The sequence below is a fragment of the Bos mutus genome, chromosome 10, assembly GCF_027580195.1.
Source record: "Bos mutus isolate GX-2022 chromosome 10, NWIPB_WYAK_1.1, whole genome shotgun sequence".
NCBI classification, from domain to species: Eukaryota; Metazoa; Chordata; class Mammalia; order Artiodactyla; family Bovidae; genus Bos; species Bos mutus.
Genome location: NC_091626.1, coordinates 52,089,645 through 52,110,318, shown reverse-complemented (window position 1 = coordinate 52,110,318; position 20,674 = coordinate 52,089,645). Strand labels below are relative to the sequence as shown.

The following is a 20,674-nucleotide window of genomic DNA, read 5'->3' as shown; positions in this document are numbered from 1 at the left end:
AACCCATCTGAGTATTGTTTTTGAATCTTAATTTACTCACTGTTTGCAAATGTATTCATCACGTAACTATGTTTTGTTTTGAAACCATTTCTGACGGTTTTGAGATTATAGGTATTGGTTTTCTTATAGACTTAGCTGACCTAGTTGTTAAATTGTAGAACAAAGTTTATCTGGCTTGGGTTTTTAAATATGTAATTTAAAGCTATTCATTAATTGGTAGCAGGCTATGATAATTTTGTTGATTTTAGAAAACACATATTAGTGGGAGTTGAAAAATGTTTAAATAGAAGATAACAAATATTTAAAATATGGGAAGATTATAAGAGAAATAAAATCAAGGGAGCAATCTCTGCTTCTTTGGAAGGGAATCAAAGTGTAGAATATTACTTCTCCTTCCTTTTCTTTATGTAGATATTCAAGTCTATGACATATAAGGGATATTTTATCATCTGAATGTATTCTCTTTATCCTCTGCCATGTTCTGTCACTATTGAAGGCAGCATCCTTCCTGGTACACGTCTTGATTTAAAATAGATTGATACTTCAGAATGAGATTTCATTACAGGCATATTATAAAGGTATTATTTGCCCTATTTAAAAACAGAACTAAACAAAAAAACTATAATGCCCTATAAATATTGACAATCCCAATGCGCTTAAAATATGACTGTATTCTTACAACATACTGATTTACAACAATTTCTGAATTTTCTTTCTTTCCTTTCCTCTTTGTGTGTAGAAAACTGCTAAAGGTTTTATACTGGTCTCTTGACAAATCTTATTCCATACTCTCTTGAAGATGAAAATGACATTATTTCATTGGGATTTAATCCTCACTCATCTGCTGATAATGCTTAAGCCTTTGTCTCTCTGCTCTGATCACTATCTGGAACTGCATATGTTAACTCTGCATGTCTGCTTGAATGGAAGCAGAAACAACTCTGCTGCACTATCCAGGCCATTTAGGCAGCAAGCAATGGGCTACTCCACAGGTCAAGTTAAAATATGCCATTCAGAGACTCACTTGTGTTTCCAGTTCCAGATTCTTGGAATCAGGAAAGACTTGGCCACATTGCTGAGACCTGGTTCAGGCAGCAGGCATGTAAATGCTGCTTTTCCCAGTGTTAGTTCCTCCTGGACTCCAGGGTTGATGTTTACAAAGGGGTATAATTTGGTGTTTTTTTTCTGTCACACTGAGACCATGGCATGCTCTGATGCTTTCATAGCCACCTCCTTCCACTGCTACAAAAAAAAAACAGTAAAATTTGGTTTATTCATTCACTGAGCAAGCACATGTTGAACTCTGCTTTCCAAAAAGAATTTAGCACTTGGTAGGGAGAAAACCCTGAATTTAACTAGCAAATAAAATATACCAATTACAAATGTGTTAAGATCTACAAAATAAAGAAGCTGAGATAGAAAAAACAATGCATCAGAGGAGAATTTACTTTAGAAGAGCCTCTCTGAAGAAGTGAGGCTTTAAGCTACTACTTAAGGAGAAAGATGGAGCTAGCTGGAAAGAATTTATTTTCAAAGATCTCCCACCCCACATTGGCAATCATAAATTCATTCTCTTGTCTTTGAGTCTGTTGGGGGGAGGGATAGTTAGCAGTTTGGGATAGACCCATACACACTGCTATATTTAAAGTGGATAACCAGCAAGATCCTCTTTTATCTTATAGCACATGGAACTCTAGTCAATGCTATGTGGCAGCCTGGATGGGAGGGGAGTTTGGAGAATGGATACATGTACATGTATGGCTGAGTCCTTTTGCTGTTCACCTGAAACTATCACAATGTTTTTAATTGGCTATACCACAATACAAAATAAAAAGTTTAAAAACAAAGAACTGTTTTTTAAACAAACAAAAAAAAGATCTAATTTGTAAACAAGGAGAGGATGACATGGGAGGAAGCTGGGGCAAGAATATGACTTGTGGGTCAAGGAGTTTGGATTTAATCCCAAGTGTAGCCACCGTGAAAAATCATTAGCCACATTACTGATGTCATATAATCCACTAAGAAGTATTTATCCAGCCTTTAATTTAGGCCAGACTCCAGCCTGGTTTACTGAGGAGGATTAAAAAGTAAGGCAAATGTATAATCCTACTCTGATTTTGATTATAATCTACCCTGAGAGGCAAGGAGGAGTTTTGAGTTTCAGGTAGGAGGCAGAGGAGACCACACTGCTCTTATGCCTAGTGAGCTCAGGCCTGGAGTCAGGCAGATCCTAGAGCCACAGAGCTGAATAGGTTTGTTAAACTCCTCGCAAGGGGCTGGGTAAGAACCCACGGACATCAGAGGAAGACTGTCAGATAGCGCAGCACCCACTGTGTGCCAGAACCCACCCTAAGACGTTCTACATATCTACTCAATCTAATCCCCTGTGAGGTAAGAATGATTAAGATCCCCATTGCACAGATGAGGAAACTGAGGCACGGAAATGTAAAATGACTCACCCAAGACCACACAACACGAAAGGGTAAAACCAGGATTCAAGTGAATGGCAGGCTGGTGCTGAGTCTGCTCTTATTGATCATGCAGTGATGTCTCAGGACTGTAAGCTTTGGCAGATAGAGAGGACATCAGCTAGACACACAGTTCCAAAGGGGGCCACAGAGAAAGTTTTGGTGTAAAATGTAATTAATGATGTTACACATTTGGTGAAACTGTAATTAAAGATGTTGTGCAGTGTTTTCATTAAGTGATGAAAGCAGGCTATACATGTGGAAATATTGTCAATATGAACCTAGGCTCTGCAAAGAGGCTCAGCTGTTTCTTGTGTTTCTGTGCACTGGCTTCTTCTTTTTTTTCAAAATTTTATTTTATTTTTTAACTTTACAATATTGTATTGGTTTTGCCATATAGCAACAAAAATCCGCCTCAGGTATACACGTGTTCCCCATCCTAAACCCTCTTCCCTCCTCCCTCCCCATACCATCCTTCTGGGTCGTCCCAGTGCACCAGCCCCAAGCATCCAGTATTGTGCATCGAACCTGGACTGGTGACTCGTTTCATGTATGATATTATACATGTTTCAATGCCATTCTCCCAAATCATCCCACCTTCTCCCTCTCGCACAGAGTCCAAAAGACTGTTCTATACATCAGTGTCTCTTTTGCTGTCTCGTACACAGGGTTATTGTTACCATCTTTCTAAATTCCATATATATGCGTTAGTATACTGTATTGGTGTTTTTCTTTCTGTTTTACTTCACTCTGTATAATAGGCTCCAGTTTCATCCACCTCATTAGAACTGATTCAAATGTATTCTTTTTAATGGCTGAGTAATACTCGATTGTGTATATGTACCACAGCTTTCTTATCCATTCATCTGCTGATGGACATCTAGGTTGCTTCCATGTCCTGGCTATTATAAACAGTGCTGCGAACATTGGGGTACACGTGTCTCTTTCAATTCTGGTTTCCTCAGTGTGTATGCCCAGCAGTGGGACTGCTGGGTCATAAGGCAGTTCTATTTCCAGTTTTTTAAGGAATCTCCACACTGTTCTCCATAGTGGCTGTACTAGTTTGCATTCCCACCAACAGTGTAAGAGGGTTCCCTTTTCTCCACACCCTCTCCAGCATTTATTGCTTTGTAGACTTTTGGATCGCAGCCATTCTGACTGGCGTGAAATGGTACCTCATAGTGGTTTTGATTTGCATTTCTCTGATAATGAGTGATGTTGAGCATCTTTTCATGTGTTTGTTAGCCATCTGTATGTCTTCTTTGGAGAAATGTCTATTTAGTTCTTTGGCCAATTTTTTGATAGGGTCATTTATTTTTCTGGAATTGAGCTGTAGGAGTTGCTTGTATATTTTTGACATTAGTTGTTTGCCAGTTGCTTAATTTGCTATTATTTTCTCCCATTCTGAAGGCTGTCTTTTCACCTTGCTTATAGTTTCCTTTGTTGGTGCACTGGCTTCTTGAGGAATACGTAATTTTGGATCAGTGATAACTGCCTGGAATACTGGCCAGGACCCTCTTTTCATTTTCTGTTAGCATGTTAATTGTTCTAAGCTCTCTTGTGATTGTTTCCATTCTCTAATGTACTGTTGTATAGTTAGGGTTAAAACAAATTGTATAAAAACTCATTAAAGACTAAGCAATAGGGGAAAAATGTAAGATATTTATGAAAGGTATTCTATACAATGAATATTTTATGAGGGGTAGATTTTATGGTATTTTTTACACATCTACTTTGAAGGAAGAAGTGGTATTGTGACTTTCAATAATATTTAACTCACATGTGTCCCTACATCATATTCAGATGGACCCAAATGAAGATTCAGTTCAGTTCAGTTCAGTTCAGTTGCTCAGTCGTGTCCGACTCTTTGTGACCCCATGAATCGCAGCACGCCAGGCCTCCCTGTCCATCACCAACTCCCGGAGTTCACTCAGACTCACGTCCATCGAGTCAGTGATGCCATCCAGCCATCTCATCCTCTGTCGTCCCCTTCTCCTCCTGCCCCCAATCCCTCCCAGCATTAGAGTCTTTTCCAATGAGTCAACTCTTCACGTGAGGTGGCCAAAGTACTGAAGTTTCAGCTTTAGCATCATTCCTTCCAAAGAAACCCCAGGGCTGATCTCCTTCAGAATGGACTGATTGGATCTCCTTGCAGTCCAAGGGACTCTCAAGAGTCTTCTCAACACCACAGTTCAGAAGCATCAATTCTTTGGTGCTCAGCCTTCTTCACAGTCCAATTCTCACATCCATACATGACCACTGGAAAAACCATAACCTTGACTAGATGGACCTTCATTGGCAAAGTAATGTCTTTGCTTTTGAATATGCTATCTAGGTTGGTCATAACTTTCCTTCCAAGGAGTAAGTGTTTTTTAATTCCATAGCTACAGTCATCATCTGCAGTGATTTTGGAGCCCCAAAAAATAAAGTCTGACACTCTTTCCCCATCTATTTGCCATGAAGTGATGGGACCAGATGCCATGATTAGGTGTGAGTTAAATCATATTCTTGAGGTAGTACAGTGCAAAAGGAAAAAGTCCTAATTATCATTGAGTTCACTTTGGAGAAGGGAATGGCTACCCATTCTAGTAGTCTTGCCTAGAGAATTTCATGGACAGAGGAGCCTGATGGGTCAAAGAGTTGGACACAACTCAGAAACTAACCCTTTCACTTTTTTTTTTTTTTCACTTTGAAAAAGAAAGGTTCCTCTGAAATTGGAAGTTGAATTAAGCAGTTTCATAAGCCTTCAGTTTCTGATACTTCAGGCAGTAGTGACTATTCTGTTCTTGCCAGAGGCAGCTTATTAGAGTTGAACAGCCATCCTGTGTTCATAGGAGGGAGCCATGCCCTCCCTCCTATACTTTAACAATTTAAGTGTATCCCTGAAGTTATGTAAATCCCATAATTTCAGGAATAAATTGAAAGGAACATTCTGCATCAGAAGTGATTTATCCATGATATACTGCTGTTATTGTTCAGTCACTAAGGTCGTGTCCGACTCTTTGAGATCTGACTGTACCAGGTCAGACTTCCCTGTCCTCCACTATCCTCTGGAGTTTGCTCATATTCGTGTCTATTGAGTTGGTGATGCTGTCTAACCATCTCATTCTCTGTTGCCCTCTTCTCCTTTTGCCTTCAGTCTTTTCCAGAATCAGGGTCTTTTCCAATGAGTCAACTCTTGGCCTCAGGTGGCCAAAGTATCGGAGCTTCAGCTTCAGCATCAGTCCTTCCAATGAATATTCAGGCTTGATTTCCTTTAAGATTGCTGGTTTGATCTCCTTGAAGTCCAGTGGACTCTCAAGAGTCTTCTCCAACACCACAGTTCAAAAGCATCAATTCTTCAGTGCTCAGATTTCTTTATGATCCAGCTCTCACATCTGTATATGACTGCTGTAAAAATCATAGCTTTGACTTTGACTATACACACCTTTTTGGGAAAAAATGATGTCTCTGTTTTGTAATACACTGTCTAGGTTTGTCATAGCTTTCCTTCCAAGGAGCAAGCATCTTTTTATTTCATGGCTGCAGTCACCATCCACAGTGATTTTGGAGCCCAAGAAAATAAAATCTGTCACTGCTTCCACTTTTTCCCCTTCTATCTGCCATGAAGTGATGAGGCCAGATGCCCTGATCTTAGTTTTTAAAGTTGAGTTTCAAGCCAGCTTTTTTCACTCTCCTCTTTCGCCATCATGATACATTAATCAAGATGTAATCAGGAGAGAGAAATGACATAGTAATTTGAACAGAGATCATGTAACATAAAACATTAGTAACCACCATAAAGAATTTCAGTGGGAGGAACAGGTTAATAAGAACTAAAGAAAACTCTAAAGAATATAGGAAAAGTAGATTTAAGGAGCCGTCATTACTCTGCAGATGAGACAGCTGCCCAAGGAAACACTTGCCCCACCCCCAAGGCTATGATCCTGACTTTGCTGGAGGAGGTCACAGCTGAGGTCACTGGATGGTAGAGGAGCTGCTGTGGTGTGGTGTAACTTGCCAGAAATATGCCCACTTTTAGACTAGGGAAAGCAGTTCACAGGCAGATGCCTCGCTGGAGGCACTCTGTTATAAAACCAGGCAGAGACTGTGCCAAGTGAAGCTGCTATCTACTGGCTCACATGCACTGCAGGAGCCTGGTTCTGGGGAAGAAGCCACCCAGGCTGCCCCCAATCAGAGAAGAAAAACCCTTTCTTCTACTAGGTCCTTACAGCACCCTTTTATCTACAAAGGTTAACACTGCACCAGCTATTAAAGGAAAAATATTTTAAAAACCCATATCCATTTTCAGAGCAGACAATAAAGTATGAATTTAGAACGAAGAGTCAAATTGGTAACTGGAATACATGGGAATCCTTGTCTTTCCACTGTCAGGACTTTGATGAAAGTTTTTGTTCTGAACTTATTAGAAAATCAGCTTATAATTTTCAGAATGCAGTTTATGGGTTCTGATATATTAAGGTCTTTAATCCATTTTGAGTTTATTTTTGTGTATGGTGTTAAGTAGTGTTCTAATTTCATTCTTTAATGTGTAGCTGTCCAGTTTTCCCAGCACTGCTTACTGAAGAGACTCTTTTTCCCGTTCCTTTGTCATAGATTAATTGACTATACGTGCATGGGTATACTTCGGATTCTCTATTATGCTCCACTGATCTATGTTTCTGTTTTTTGTGCCAGGAACATACAGTTTTGGTTACTGTAGTTTTATACTATAGCCTGAATTTAGGGGGGCATGATTCCTCCTGCTCTATTCTTCTTTCTCAAGATTGTTTTGACTATGTTTAGATTCTTCTGTATTTCCATGCAAATTTTAAGATTATTTGTTCTAGTTCTGTGAAAAATGTCATTCATATTTTGATAGGGATTACATTGAATCTGTAGATTGCCTTGAGGAGTATAGTCATTTTAACAATATTCTTTCAATCCAAGAAAAAGGTATATGTTTCTATTTAGATCATCTTCAATTATTTTTTATCAGTGTCTTACAGTTTTATAAATATAGATCTTTTACCTCTTGAGGTAGGTTTATTCCTAAGTATCTTATTCTTTTTGATATGATGATAAATGAGATTGCTTCCTTTATTTCTCTTTCTGGCAGTTCATTGTTACTGTATAGAAATGCAACAGATTTCTGTATATTAATTTTGTATCCTGCAAGTTTATTGAATTCATTGATGAGCTCTTGTAGTTTTCTGGCGGCATCTTTAGAATTTTTTATGTATACGATCTCATCATTTGTAAACAGTGACAGTTTATTTCTTTCTTTCCTTAGGATTTCTATTTTTTTCCTCTTATGCTATGCCTAGGACTCTGACATAAATCATAGCAATACTGATTTTGGATCTGTCTCCTAAAGCAAGGAAAATAAAAGCAAAAATAAACAAATGCAACCTAATTAAACTTAACATCTTTTACAGCAAAGGAGACCATAAACAGACAAAAAGACAACTTACTGAATGGGAGAAAGTATTTGCAAATAATATGACTGAAAAGGGGTTAACAGCCAACATATATAAACAGCTCATAAAGTCAACATTAAAAAATAGGTTAAAAAAATAGTCAAAGAACAGAGTAGACATTTTCCCAAAGACATGTAGATGGCCATACACGTGAAAAGATTTTTCAACACTGCTAATCATCAGGGAAATGCAAATCAAAACCACAGTGAGATATAGCCTCACACTTGTCAGAATGCCTGTCATCAAAAAAGACCACAAGTAACAAATGTTGGCAAGGATCTGGAGAAAAGGGAACATTTGTGAACTGATGCTGGAAATGTAAATTGATGCAGTGACTGTAGAAAATGGTATGAAGTTTCTTAAAAAGCTAAATAGAGAACTACCATGCATGAGTGCTCAGTCACTTCAGTCATGTCTGCCTCTTTGCAACCCCATGGCCTGCAGCCTGCCAGGCTCCTCTGTCCATGGGTTTCTCCAGGCAAGAACACTGGAGTGGGTAGCCATTTCCTTCTCCAATGCATGAAAGTGAAAGTGAAGTCGCTCAGTCATGTCCGACTCTTCGAAACCCCATGGACTGCAGCCTACCAGGCTCCTCTGTCCATGGGATTTTCCAGGCAAGAGTCCTGGAGTGGGGTGCCATTGCCTTCTCCACAGAACTACCATATGACCCAACAATTCCACTCCTGGGCATATATCTGAGAAAAACAAAATCACTAATTTGAAAAGATACATGCTCCTCGATGTCTATAACAGCTTTATTAACTGTCGGTATACGGAAGCAACCTAAATGTCCATCAACAGATGAAAGGATAAAGAAAATGTGGCATATACATACAATAGAATACTACTCCAGCCATAAAAAAGAGTGAAATTTTGCCATTTGCAACAACATGGATGGACTTGGAGGGTACTATGCTAGGTGAAATAAGTCAGACAGAGAAAAACAAATACTGCATGATATCACTTAGGTAGAATCTAAAAAACACAACGAACTAGTAAATATAATAAAAAAGAAGCAAACTCACAGATACAGAGAACAAACTAGTGGTTACCACGGGGGACAGGTTAGGAGAAAGAGGCAATATAGGTGTAGGGGATTAAGAGGTACAAACTATTAGGTATAAAATAAGTTACAAGTATATATTGTACAACCCAGGGAACATATCAATATTTTATAATAACTATAAATTGAGTATAATCTTGAAAAAATGGTGAATCACTATATTGTACACCTGTAACTTATAAAATATCATATACCAACTGTACTTCAATTAAAAAGGAAAAAGAGAGAGTAGATATGCCTTAAAGAATGTCATTATAATTAAGCAAATACATTGTTTACAGCCATTTGAGAATTAAAAGACAATTTGTCTCTGGTAACTTTCGAAGAAATCAACTCACTCTAACCACTCTCCTGACCACATTTGTGCTTCTGACTACTTCTTTGAAACAAAATAATCTAATCATCCTGCATGCTAAGTCCCTTCAGTCATGTCCGACTCTGTGTGACCCTATGAACTGTAACCTGCCATGCTCCTCTGTCCGTGGGATTCTTCTGGCAGGAATACTGGAGTGGGTTGGCAGACCCTTCTCCAGGTGATCTTCCCCACCCAGGGATCAAACCTGCGTCTCTTACATTACATCTCCTGCTTTGGCAGGTGGGTTCTTTACCACTAGCGCCACCTGGGAAGCTCCTAATCATCTTGTATATTTAATAATTAGTCCAAGTGGGAACTACTGCTCACAAAATTAATTGCTCCATATTTGTTAGAGTGGAAGGTTTTTAGTTTGGAGTGGAAAGAACTTATGTGTTACTTTACATATTATAACAAGTTAATTTTCAGTTGTTCCTTGCCTCTGCACTAGCATTAGATTCTCCGTAACTCCAGGGGGAGCAGGCTTGAGTCATTCTTTTTTACTCCATATTATAGTTTGAGTAGTCACAGAAAACTTAGGAGAAAAAAATATCCATGGTGACATCATATTCAAAGAGACTCCTCCACAAAGATAGTGCATTTTAGATGTTTCAGCTACAAGTTCTGGAATGCAGTTATTTTTAGAAAGTAATAATAGCTGTAGTAATAACTGTTATCTTTGGTTTGAGAAACTCTTCTTATTGTCATCCTTAACAGAAAAGATTTTCTTGGTGTTGCTGCCTGCTTTACTTGAAGGTGTATCTATCTTGATGGAAAAGGAAAGTTTAGAGAAATAACATTTGTAAGATTTATATGTTAAAGACATTAATTTATTAATGAAGAAATGTTGTAATGAAAAGATATCATGGTTAAAAGACCAGAGACTAAATTTCTGCCTAATATTTTAACATAATAGCTATTAATGATTCAGAATCCAAAGCACTAACTCAAGGTAGTTTATTGCTGAAAAGGAAAGATATCAGAAGAGAGAAAGAGAAATGAGTAAGGTGTGAATAGTCATAATCTTCAACTCCACCTATGTATTCTAAAGACATAGGGGTATAGAAGCATTATTTCTATTTTCTTATTTTAATTACTTTAAATTTATTTTTTCTTAATACTATCAATAAGAATGATCTTTTTCTGTCTTACCAAATATTATTGTACGACTGCGTCTTTCTTCATTGGTAGGAAAGGAATAATAATTAAAATTTTGTGTTTAGAGTCTATGTAAAGTTAATTTTCCTTCACCAGTTTACTTAATAGGATATAGAGTACATATTTAATATAGTATGAGTAATAAAATGAACTCATAACTGATATGAGACAGTGGTCATGATTAATTGATATTTATCGAGATTTCACTGAGTGTTATGACAATGTATTTTATAAAAACACTGTGAATTCTTTTCTGACACTTTTGTTCACTTTATACTTGTTTCTTTTAACTTTAAACTCCACTTGTCAATACCTTGAAATTCTGAAACTATAAGAATGGCAGAGAAGAGGGCAAAATAATTTTTTTTCTATCCTAATAGAATAAGAAATAAAAGCCAAAATGTATAACAGCAACAGTATCAGCAATACCACCACTGGCCAGAAAACCCTAGCGAGGCCTGAACTGCTGAAGATGAAGGCATCAGCCATCTGCGTTCTTATTCCCCCTATTCACTTAAATGCTGTATTACCAAAAGAAACATTTTAAGGTTGGGAACCCAAGCAAAGCATTGTGAATTCTCTGTTGTTTGTGAGTTGGAACGCTAGGGGACAGCACTAAAATATTCCATGGTTGTTTGGTATTGATCACTTGCATACTGTATAATAAGTAGGAGATTTTACTGTTAATGACTATTGAATGCTCTGTTGATTTCAGTGGACGAAAGAGCACAAAGAGGAATATGAGTATCTCAAGTCTATAATTTTAGCCTTTATAAAATGATGGTTTGATAATTTAGAGGAAGCTCCAGGCTGTCCTTTGGTTGCAAGGAGATAGTAAGGCATGATAACTGAAAGAATTGTGATTTTTCTGTTAAGAGTGGTTTCGTCTTTTCATTCTTTGGGGGTAAATATTTTGCATAAATTTTTATTTCTAATCTTGTTTTTCAGGCACTTTGGAAAGACATGAAACGGGAGAAAGAGCGAAGATTATTCTTAACTGTTGTGATGATTCACAGCTTCCAAAGCCTGAATCTATACTTCCAGTGGCCTCAGAGACACATAAGCACAAAAGTGTAGAACAAAGGTCCTCCAGCTTGTCCCAGTTTGGGCCAATACCTTGCACTGGTCTGCAGGTGGAGTCTTCATGTAAGGTAAGTTCAAATCAAGCTGCTGCTCACAGTAAACATTACCAACCCCAAGTAAGAAGTAATGTGCTTTCATCAGCACATTAAAAATCAGCACAAAGATAACAACTCAGAGATGATTGTATCTACTAGACATGCCTTCCAAGCAGTCTTGGGTAGATTGGGATAAGTTTTTGGGTGATTATTATTTTTAAATGAGTATAGGTGATGGACAGGGGGGCCTGGCATGCTGCGACTCATGGGGTCACAAAGAGTCGGACACGACTGAGCGACTGATCTTATTTGATCTGATAGCATTCTTTTTTTGATGAAAACATGTTCTGGCTTATCAATATTGAGCCAATTTTATATGAATTCTTGAATTCTAGATGGTTTTTAATGAAAGGGGGGCGGAAACCTATATTTTGTGGTCTGGTTCCTTTTTTTTTTCCCACAACTCCATCATTGTTTGTGGAGTTTGAGTTTCACACAAACTCCATCATTGTGTAATAAATAAGGCTTAGAATTCTGACATGCTAATGATCCTAGAGATGCTAAGTGTATCAAAAGAAATCAAACAATGATCTAATTTTTCTGATGCCTTTTTGTTTTTATTTGTGATAAGCAAATTAAGAAGAGGTCAAATACCTAAGTGGAAAAAAAATATATATATATATGTAGTGAGAGGATGTGTCCTCTTTAACAAACATGGCTGCTAAACTGTGCCTCAAAGCTGCAGGGGTGGGGGTGGAGGCACCAGCATCTGAGCATCACCTTTTTAGGTTTGAAGACTAGGTTTAGATTTTATCAGTGAGGTCAGTGTTTGTCAATCTTTTGAGAACTGACTCACACTAACCAAACACCCAAGAAGTGAATACGTAAACTAGAATGACAGTTATTTAATTTACAATGATAAATATGGTTGCAGTTCATTGCTCAGCACAGTCTCACTGTAGCAAAGCTACATAGCGTAGGGGAGAAAGGAGAAGTGGAATTTTAAGAGGATTCCTTGATGGGCTTCAAGTCAGAGCCCTGAGCTCTGAAAAGCTAATGCAATTGTTGCTGTCACCCTATCACGGTACTTTCTCTATTGGTCAAGGCTGGCATTCACTGAAAATTTTCTAAATTTTGATTTCCCTCTTTAAGACTCCACTCCATTTAGGCCACCTACTTCTATGCTTTCTCCTGCAGGTGTTAAAACCAGCGATTTGGCTGCAGCTTTTTTTTTTTTTTTTCATTTCTTTTTTCTTGAGTATAATTGTTTTCAGATTTTCCAAATCTGTTTTTCATGTTCTTATTTAAAGAAATCATGGGGTTTTTGTTTGCTTTGTGGCCCTGTGTAGAAAGTGGGACCTTATTTCCCTGACCAGAGATCCAGCCTGTGCCCCCTGCAGTGGAAGCTCAGAGCCTTAACCACTAGACTCCCAAGGAATTCCCAAGGAGTCATGTTTTATATGGACAATTATATCAATATACTAATATTTTTAACATTCATAACTGAAATTGAAAGTGATAGGGTCTTAGTCTCTCCTAAGTGGGAGATTGAACCACACTTCTATTACGTATTTTAAGACGGAGGTAATCAAAGCCCAGTGAGTAAGACCATCAGACTGCCATGTATTCCATCTTAATGTGACTTGTTGCTTTTTGTTCACAATAGAATCTGTATCTTATAGTGGAAATTATATGCCAGAACAGTAGATGGGAACTTGGATATGTCTCTTGACTCATGCATGCCAGGTGCCTAGGATCTGCAGGAGTACATCTCATTTATCAAGTGCCTATTTTACTAATTCAATTCCCAGAAGGTAAACTGATTGCTATTTCATTCAGTTTCTTGGAGGACTTCAGAGCTACCTTTTAGGTGGTGATAACAGTATATATTTCTTTATGTAATTTTGTTTCTGTCTTTTGACTCCAAAAAGTAATAAAATCCTAGGGTCTTATTTTCCTACTCTTAGGTTGATTCCAACTTTATTTCCTAGCTGCTACCCTTTACCTGGATGACTATAATCCCCAGTTTTTACTCTCAACAGAGCTGGAGAATTGAATTAGACAGGACTATCACCTCCTTTGTTCTATATGCTATACTTTTATTATTGAGCTTACTGTTAAATAGAGCTATTTTTATTTGTGCTTCTTGTAAGTTATAGCTTCTCCAATTATGTACTTCATATCTTCATCTCATCCTCTTAGATTTAAGCCTTTAAGACTGTTTTATCTTAATTTGGGGGGGGGGGGCGCTGCATCAGTCTTAGTTGCGGCATGCAGGATCTTCAGTTATAGCATGCGAACTCTCAGTTGCAGCAAATGGGATCTAGTTCCCTGACCAGAGATCGAATTCCCCTACTTTGAGAGTGTGGAGTCTTAGCCACAGGGCCACAAGGGAAGTCTCTATCTTAATCTTTTATTGATAAATTTGATAAGCATAAAATTTCAAGAATGCTTATAAATTCCCCATCCTCCTTTTTGTTAATATAATAAAATGTTTTATTAGTTTTCAAAAGAAAAAAAGTCAGATTTAAAGATAGGAATTAAATCACACTCATTTCAGAGCTGGGGAAAAAGACAATAAGTCTGAAATTTAGAAATACGTAGGGTAACTCTATGTTTCAGAATTTTTTGATATAGACTTCAGTGAGAAACAACTGAAATATTTTCAAATGGTACCATGAATTGTTTAAATGGAAGAACAACATGTAATATTTGACATTTATTAGGATTCTGTATTCGCTTTTCCTTCTTGCATTTGAAGAGTGCATATAGATTTAGGGAAAGGTTTTAAAGAGAACAACAAATACAATAAAACATTTTAAAAATGGGTCCAATTTGACATGCTAGAGGAGTCGATTACGTGCAGCTAGATAAAGAAAAATCTTTGCGGGTAGGAGAGGGCCAGAGTCTTAAAGGATTTAAAGGAATACAATATCATATTAGTGATGGGGAACTGCTTTTCTCAGATTCAGCTGAGGATAAAATAAGATAGAAACTGTTTAAATTGCAGTAGGAGGAATTTAGCTTTAAGGTAGAAAATAAACAACCTTACTAAAATCATCTCTACATGGCAGAACTCTGTTACCTCATCAGATTTTAATGAGGGAAGTCCTTTTTTGTCTATTAGTTGGTTGGTTGGTTTAAAATTTTTTTTTTCTGTACTTCTTGTCTGTAAAATGAGTGAAAAAATAATCAGGATTTTTGAACTGCCACAATTTAGACTGATTGTAATATCCTGGAAATGTCTTAAAAAAAAAAAAAAACTGATTTTCTGTAGAACGGGTCCCCAAAAGCTCCAACTGGTTGCTTACTTAAAGTTACAAGGTTTACTATGGCAGTCATTAACCATATATAGCTATTGAGCATTTGAAATTTGGCTAGCACCATTTGTTAAAATGATATTTTGGATATGTAGGCTTAAATAAAATATGTTAATTAAAATCAATTTCACCTGTTTCCTTTTATTTTTTTCAATATGGCTACTAGGCATTTTAAAATTACACATGTAGTTTGCATTTTATTTATGTTGAAATATTTAGGGACAAATGTTGAACTAGACCAGGAATAAGCAAACTTGTTTGTAAAGGACCAGATGGTAAATATTTTAGGCCTTATAGGCCATATTTTTGCTATTTGAACGATTTAACTCAGTTCTTGCAGCAGAGAAGCCACCATACACAATTCTTAAACAAATGAATGTGGCTGTGTTTAGATAAAACTTTATTTACAAAAACAGGCAGTGGACCAGATTTGATACTCACTCTCCATTATTTGCCAATTTCTGATCTAGTCAGCCCTCTCTAGACTTGGAAATCATGAGGTACTTGGAGGAGTACTGGCAAAACAGCAATACCTACCATCTCCTTAGATATCTAAATTTTTAATGAAGCAACTTATCCCAGCTTCTTCTCCACTATGAGAAATATAATTCAAAAGACCTTGTATCACTCTGTTCCCTGATGGCATTAATGGAATTCATGTGTTTGAAAATCTGCCCTTTGTAGAAAACAAATGTGTGCATTATACTTTCTAATCCAAGTGAGATTTTTTAAAATAAAATTTTCTTTAAATAATGCATTTAAATATGCATCATTATCTAAATATATAAAATTGGTTATAAATCATCCATTTATAAGTATTCCAATTAAGCTTTTGAGAAATATGTTTGGATTTTTTTAATCTTTAGTTGACTTTAGGGTGATGCCTGTTTGGTGACATTTGCTGAAAAATCTTATTAGAGCTTTATCTTGCTACCTCCTGTAAAACACAGATGGTGTACTGGTAGGCCCCCAGTAGAGAACTGGATCCCAGTACTACTTATTATTTTAATAGAATGGAACATTAGTTCTTCTACATTTTATGACACAGAAACATAATCAAAATGGAACTGGAGTTGTTTCTTGATGGTGGAATTTGAAATTTTCTCCTGAAAATGTATGTGTATCAATATGAAATAATAATTCATTGTGGCAATATTACATGTTGCAGGTTAATTCTGTTTTCACTAAACTATCTATAATATACTATCAAAATTGTTATTATAAAAAAAAAAAAATATTTATTTTAAAATAAGTGTGTTATATAAGTATAAATCCTCAGTATAGAATGATAATCTTCACATTTTGATTAGTAATTTTTAGTATATTCTTTTTAATATAATAAGCAGCATATGGCTATTTTTTTCTAATGTAGATAATATTTTGCATCAATTTTATATAATTTTAAAAGGAAACAGATTTTTATTACTGTACATATAAGCCCTGCATGAAAACATAGGAATTTATCTATAAACATTGAATTAAGATTTTTGTTTTGAAGAGTTTGGTTTAGTGAATCCCAACTTAAAACTTAATGCCTAAATGATATCACCATTCCTGGTGAGATAGAATAAAGAGAAACAATAGAGGAGAAATATAGGCCATTTGCTTTTTGAACACATGTGAGGTGATGCAAGTCTTTAACAGAGTATAGCCATTTCTCATAAGCATTTTATATAATAATTTTAACTATCAAGTCAAAAAATGTCTGTAACGTGATTTTTTGTAGTTGTTTTATGAAGGATATCTCCTTTCTCACTTTGTGGCATGAGTTTAAGCACTTTTGATAGAAAGTTCCCTCAATGTTGAGGAAAACTCTGAAAAGCATATCACAGCTTTGTTCCAAAACTAATTCAGGAGGTCTCAGAGTCTCTATGAAAAGTCGGAGCGGCACTATTAAAATGAGTCCAGCTGTCTGCCTCGCATGCAGAAGCAACCCTGGATTTCCTCACAGGACTTCAAAGCCTTGCTTGTATCTAAACATTTGTTGGCCATGTAAATCAAGGCACAAAAGGAAAATGCTGCTATTTCACGGTGCGCGGCTGGTCTGAGTCCGGCATTGTGCTGCACGTGCCGGTGGGGAGTGCCAGGAACAGAAGGGCACAGTTCTGACTGTGTGACAAATGTAGTTAACACCAGATCCATATTAATGTTGTCAAGTTCCCTTGATGTATTTAAACAGATTTTAATTATTTTCAGCGTCCAAAGGCCTGAAATATATAGCCTAATAGTTCTTCAAAGAAAGCTTACTTAATGTGTGAATGTAAAACCTCTCATAAAAATGAAACTTTTATATTAGCCATAGTCATTGACATAGGTTATTCATCAAGTCAGCAATTTGTGTGGCAAAGTGCCATTTGAATAGTGTATTGTTAGGCTACTTATGGTCCACTTGACAAGGGCTCTTGCTGTAAATAGTGCAATTTGACTCCAGCTGTTAAAGAGTGGCTTTGACAGCAGCCAAATAGAATGGAGATGCCTTACTGCACTGCTGAAAAATCAATATTGGGTTCTTGTTCATGGTAACCTGTTCTTTTCTCTTCTGTAGATTTATAAACGACTATCAAGGGTTTATAAGTGGAAGTTTAAATATTATTTTAAATGCAATTCTCTTTGAGTTTCAAATTAAGGTGTGATAAATGGTTACAAGTACAGAGTTTTAGGATATTATTTCCACCCTCTGGTTCATGTTTAGTCACAATTACAGTTAAGTTGAATTTGGATTCTCCAGCTACAGTAGAAAAGAATTAGTGTAAAACATGGGCTCAAAATTGTGTGCCTATTGTATATTGCCAGTGCAATTATTTCTTCTTTTTTATTTTCTTATCAATTTATCTTTGGTATCCTCCCATCTTCTCTGTGTGTGTACCTTTTTGTATAGATGGCAGGGTTCTTTGTGGCTGTGCCCATAGCAACACCCACAGATGTTGACAGCAGTAATGTCCCCTGTGTTGTTGAAGATTTCCCTAAAGCAGAGTCTTGCTGGTTTTGAAGATTTTTCTAGCGGTTTTCAGCAATACAGGGTTGCTATGATACCTGACTGGCAGTAATAGATATTGAATCTGTTAATTACAGTAACCACACACAAGGACTTTTTTCATTCGGTTTTTCTGCTGTTGCTAGCTGTTATATTTAAGATACAGAAGAGGAAGTGAAATTATATACTCAAGATGAGAATAAATTTCAAGAGTTTACTTTGAATCCTGATATTTAGTTTTAAAAATGTCCTGGTATAAAAACCCTTCAGCTGACTGATGCAGATATAGTTTACTTAAATTGAAAATATAATTTATTTAGATAATTACTAGTTTTGACTGAATTTGATTTTGAACTTTTATTGTTTACTTGAGATGTCATTAAGTTTTCATCTAAGGTGTGCTAAGCAGGATTTGAAAAAGCTATCATTTTTAACATGAAAAAAGCTGGTATAATGAATACTTTTTCAATTGCCTCTTTCAGTGAAAGCTGTTAAAATAGTTGTCTTCCTATTACTAACCAGCTCTGCATTTATTCAATTTGCGACTGAGATAGCAACTGAAAATTCATAAAGCTGATAATATAATTGTGTACTAAGACCTTTAACGCTGATTCAAGGTCAATGTTACTGTTTTTGTAATTGCTGATAGGCAGTTCTCATTTCTTCCAGAGGAAGGGTTGGTTCTGCTTTGATTTTACAAATTGTTATCTCTTCTGTTAATTCTAAAGTAAACCTTTTCACTAAATAAATGTTTATGTTATTCTTTAGTACTAGATTTAACCTAGATATACCTCAGTAGCTTTTCCCACACCTCATAATATTAATCAACCCTGTTAGAAACATGGAAATCTAGGATTATAACTTTCTTCTTGAATTAAATATTCCAATTTTAGTCATCATTTAACTTGTGGGTGAGGATTCTAGCTTAGAAACTTGAATAAAAGTTAAACATAGCAGGCATTTTTATTTTGCATTTGGATTAATCTAGGGACAGAGTAGCATAATTTAGTAAAGCATGTCTTTAAATTTGTCTCCATTACCATCAGTAGTTTTATGGACATATTTTAGGAAGTATGAATTATGTAATAATATACACACCATATTACACACCCATAACCATTTAGAGACCTTTTGTTTCTCTCTCATTTCTTCTGTTCTTTCCTACTTTTCTTTCTTCAGTTGCAATTGAAAAACAAAACCCTGTGGCTTTCCAAAGTTGTTAAGGCCAGCTTCTTGTAGGATCTAAAGATAGACCTAGTCAACTTACTGCAAGAGGCCTGAATCTCCTGGGATGAAAAGTCACTTTAATGGATTTGGATGTTCTGTTATTGAGCATATTTGCTGGTTAGAATGTGATAGTAAATGTTACCCCTTTACAGAAGCTTGGTAACCAAGTCACTGTCTGACATCAGGAATATTCTTTGTTTATATCCCATTTTTGATGATACCTTGAAGGGTAAAAAAATGAAGTTTGTAGAAATTCAGATTTTGAGTTAACTAAAAGGGTTAATGGCTTATAACAAGAAAGAAAACAAAGATAATAAAAATTTTCTTTTTGAAAGTTGTGATCATATCACTTACTGACTGAGAGTACCAACTGGACCCATTTAAAGGAATCCCAACAGGGGCACTACTTCTGTACCAATGACTTATATCGAAACTGGCCCTTAAGAGAGCAACAAATGCAAAAATGTAACATGAAGCAATTTTCATAAAATTTTCATAAAATAAAAGCATCTATTCTCACAGAATATTTCCCCTAAGTTGCTAAAAAAAAATGTATTAAGACTAGCTTTATTCATTTGACCTTAAAGCGTGAAATTATTAAAAAATATATCCAGCTAATATTCTCATCCATTTTTCTGAACTGGGTTTTGATAGTGACATCCTGAACGTACAACTAGTTCTCTGTATCTTCATATGGTATTCATGGCAATAAATACAAATAATGACATAAATTATGTTATTTGTAATTTTTTACATATTATGAAGTTCATAATACTCTGGAAATAGTTGTTTTATCATAAGTCGAAATTTCCTGCCTAAGCTTTCAGTCCATGTACGATTATCCTTACCAGATATTTTTTAAAGGGTCATAAGAGGCTGCTTGGTAACAAGGCCTTTCTTATACACATGTTTAACTTCATGCACATCCAAATAAAACTAAAATTTTATTATTATTTTTTTTGTTTTCACATAATATCTGGGACATGATAGTTTTTATTTTTTATAACAATTGTTTCAGTTCAGTTCAGTCACTCAGTCATGTCCGACTCTCTGCGATCCCATGAGTCGCAGCACGTCAGGCCTCCCTGTCCATCACCAACTCCCAGAGTCCACCCAAACCCATGTCCATTGAGTCGGTGATGCCATCCAACCATCTCATCCTCTGTTGTCCCCTTCTCCTCCTGCCCTCAATCTTTCCCAGCATCACGGTCTTTTTAAATGAGTCAGCTCTTCGCATCAGGTGGCCAAAGTATTGGAGTTTCAGCTTCAACGTCATTCCTTCCAATGAACATCCAGGATTGATCTCCTTTAGAATGGACTGGTTGGATCTCCCTGTAGTCTAAGGGACTCTCAAGAGTCTTCTCCAACACCACAGTTCAAAAGCATCAATTCTTTGGTGCTCAGCTTTCTTTATAGTCCAACTCTCACATCCATACATGACCACTGGAAAAACCATAGCCTTGACTAGACGGACCTTTGTTGACAAAGTAATGTCTCTGCTTTTTAATATGCTGTCTAGGTTGGTCATAACTTTC

At 36.4% G+C, this 20,674-nt stretch overlaps 1 protein-coding gene across 1 annotated transcript in view; it reads left to right on the top strand.

Annotated features, from left to right (window-relative positions):
- Positions 1 to 20,674, top strand: part of WDR72 (WD repeat domain 72) — a 225,403-nt gene that overhangs the window by 76,894 nt on the left and 127,835 nt on the right. Inside the window, exon 14 of the mRNA XM_070378522.1 lies at positions 11,449 to 11,651. Coding sequence (XP_070234623.1) covers positions 11,449 to 11,651 — 203 coding nt within the window. The remainder of the gene's footprint in view (positions 1 to 11,448; positions 11,652 to 20,674) is intronic.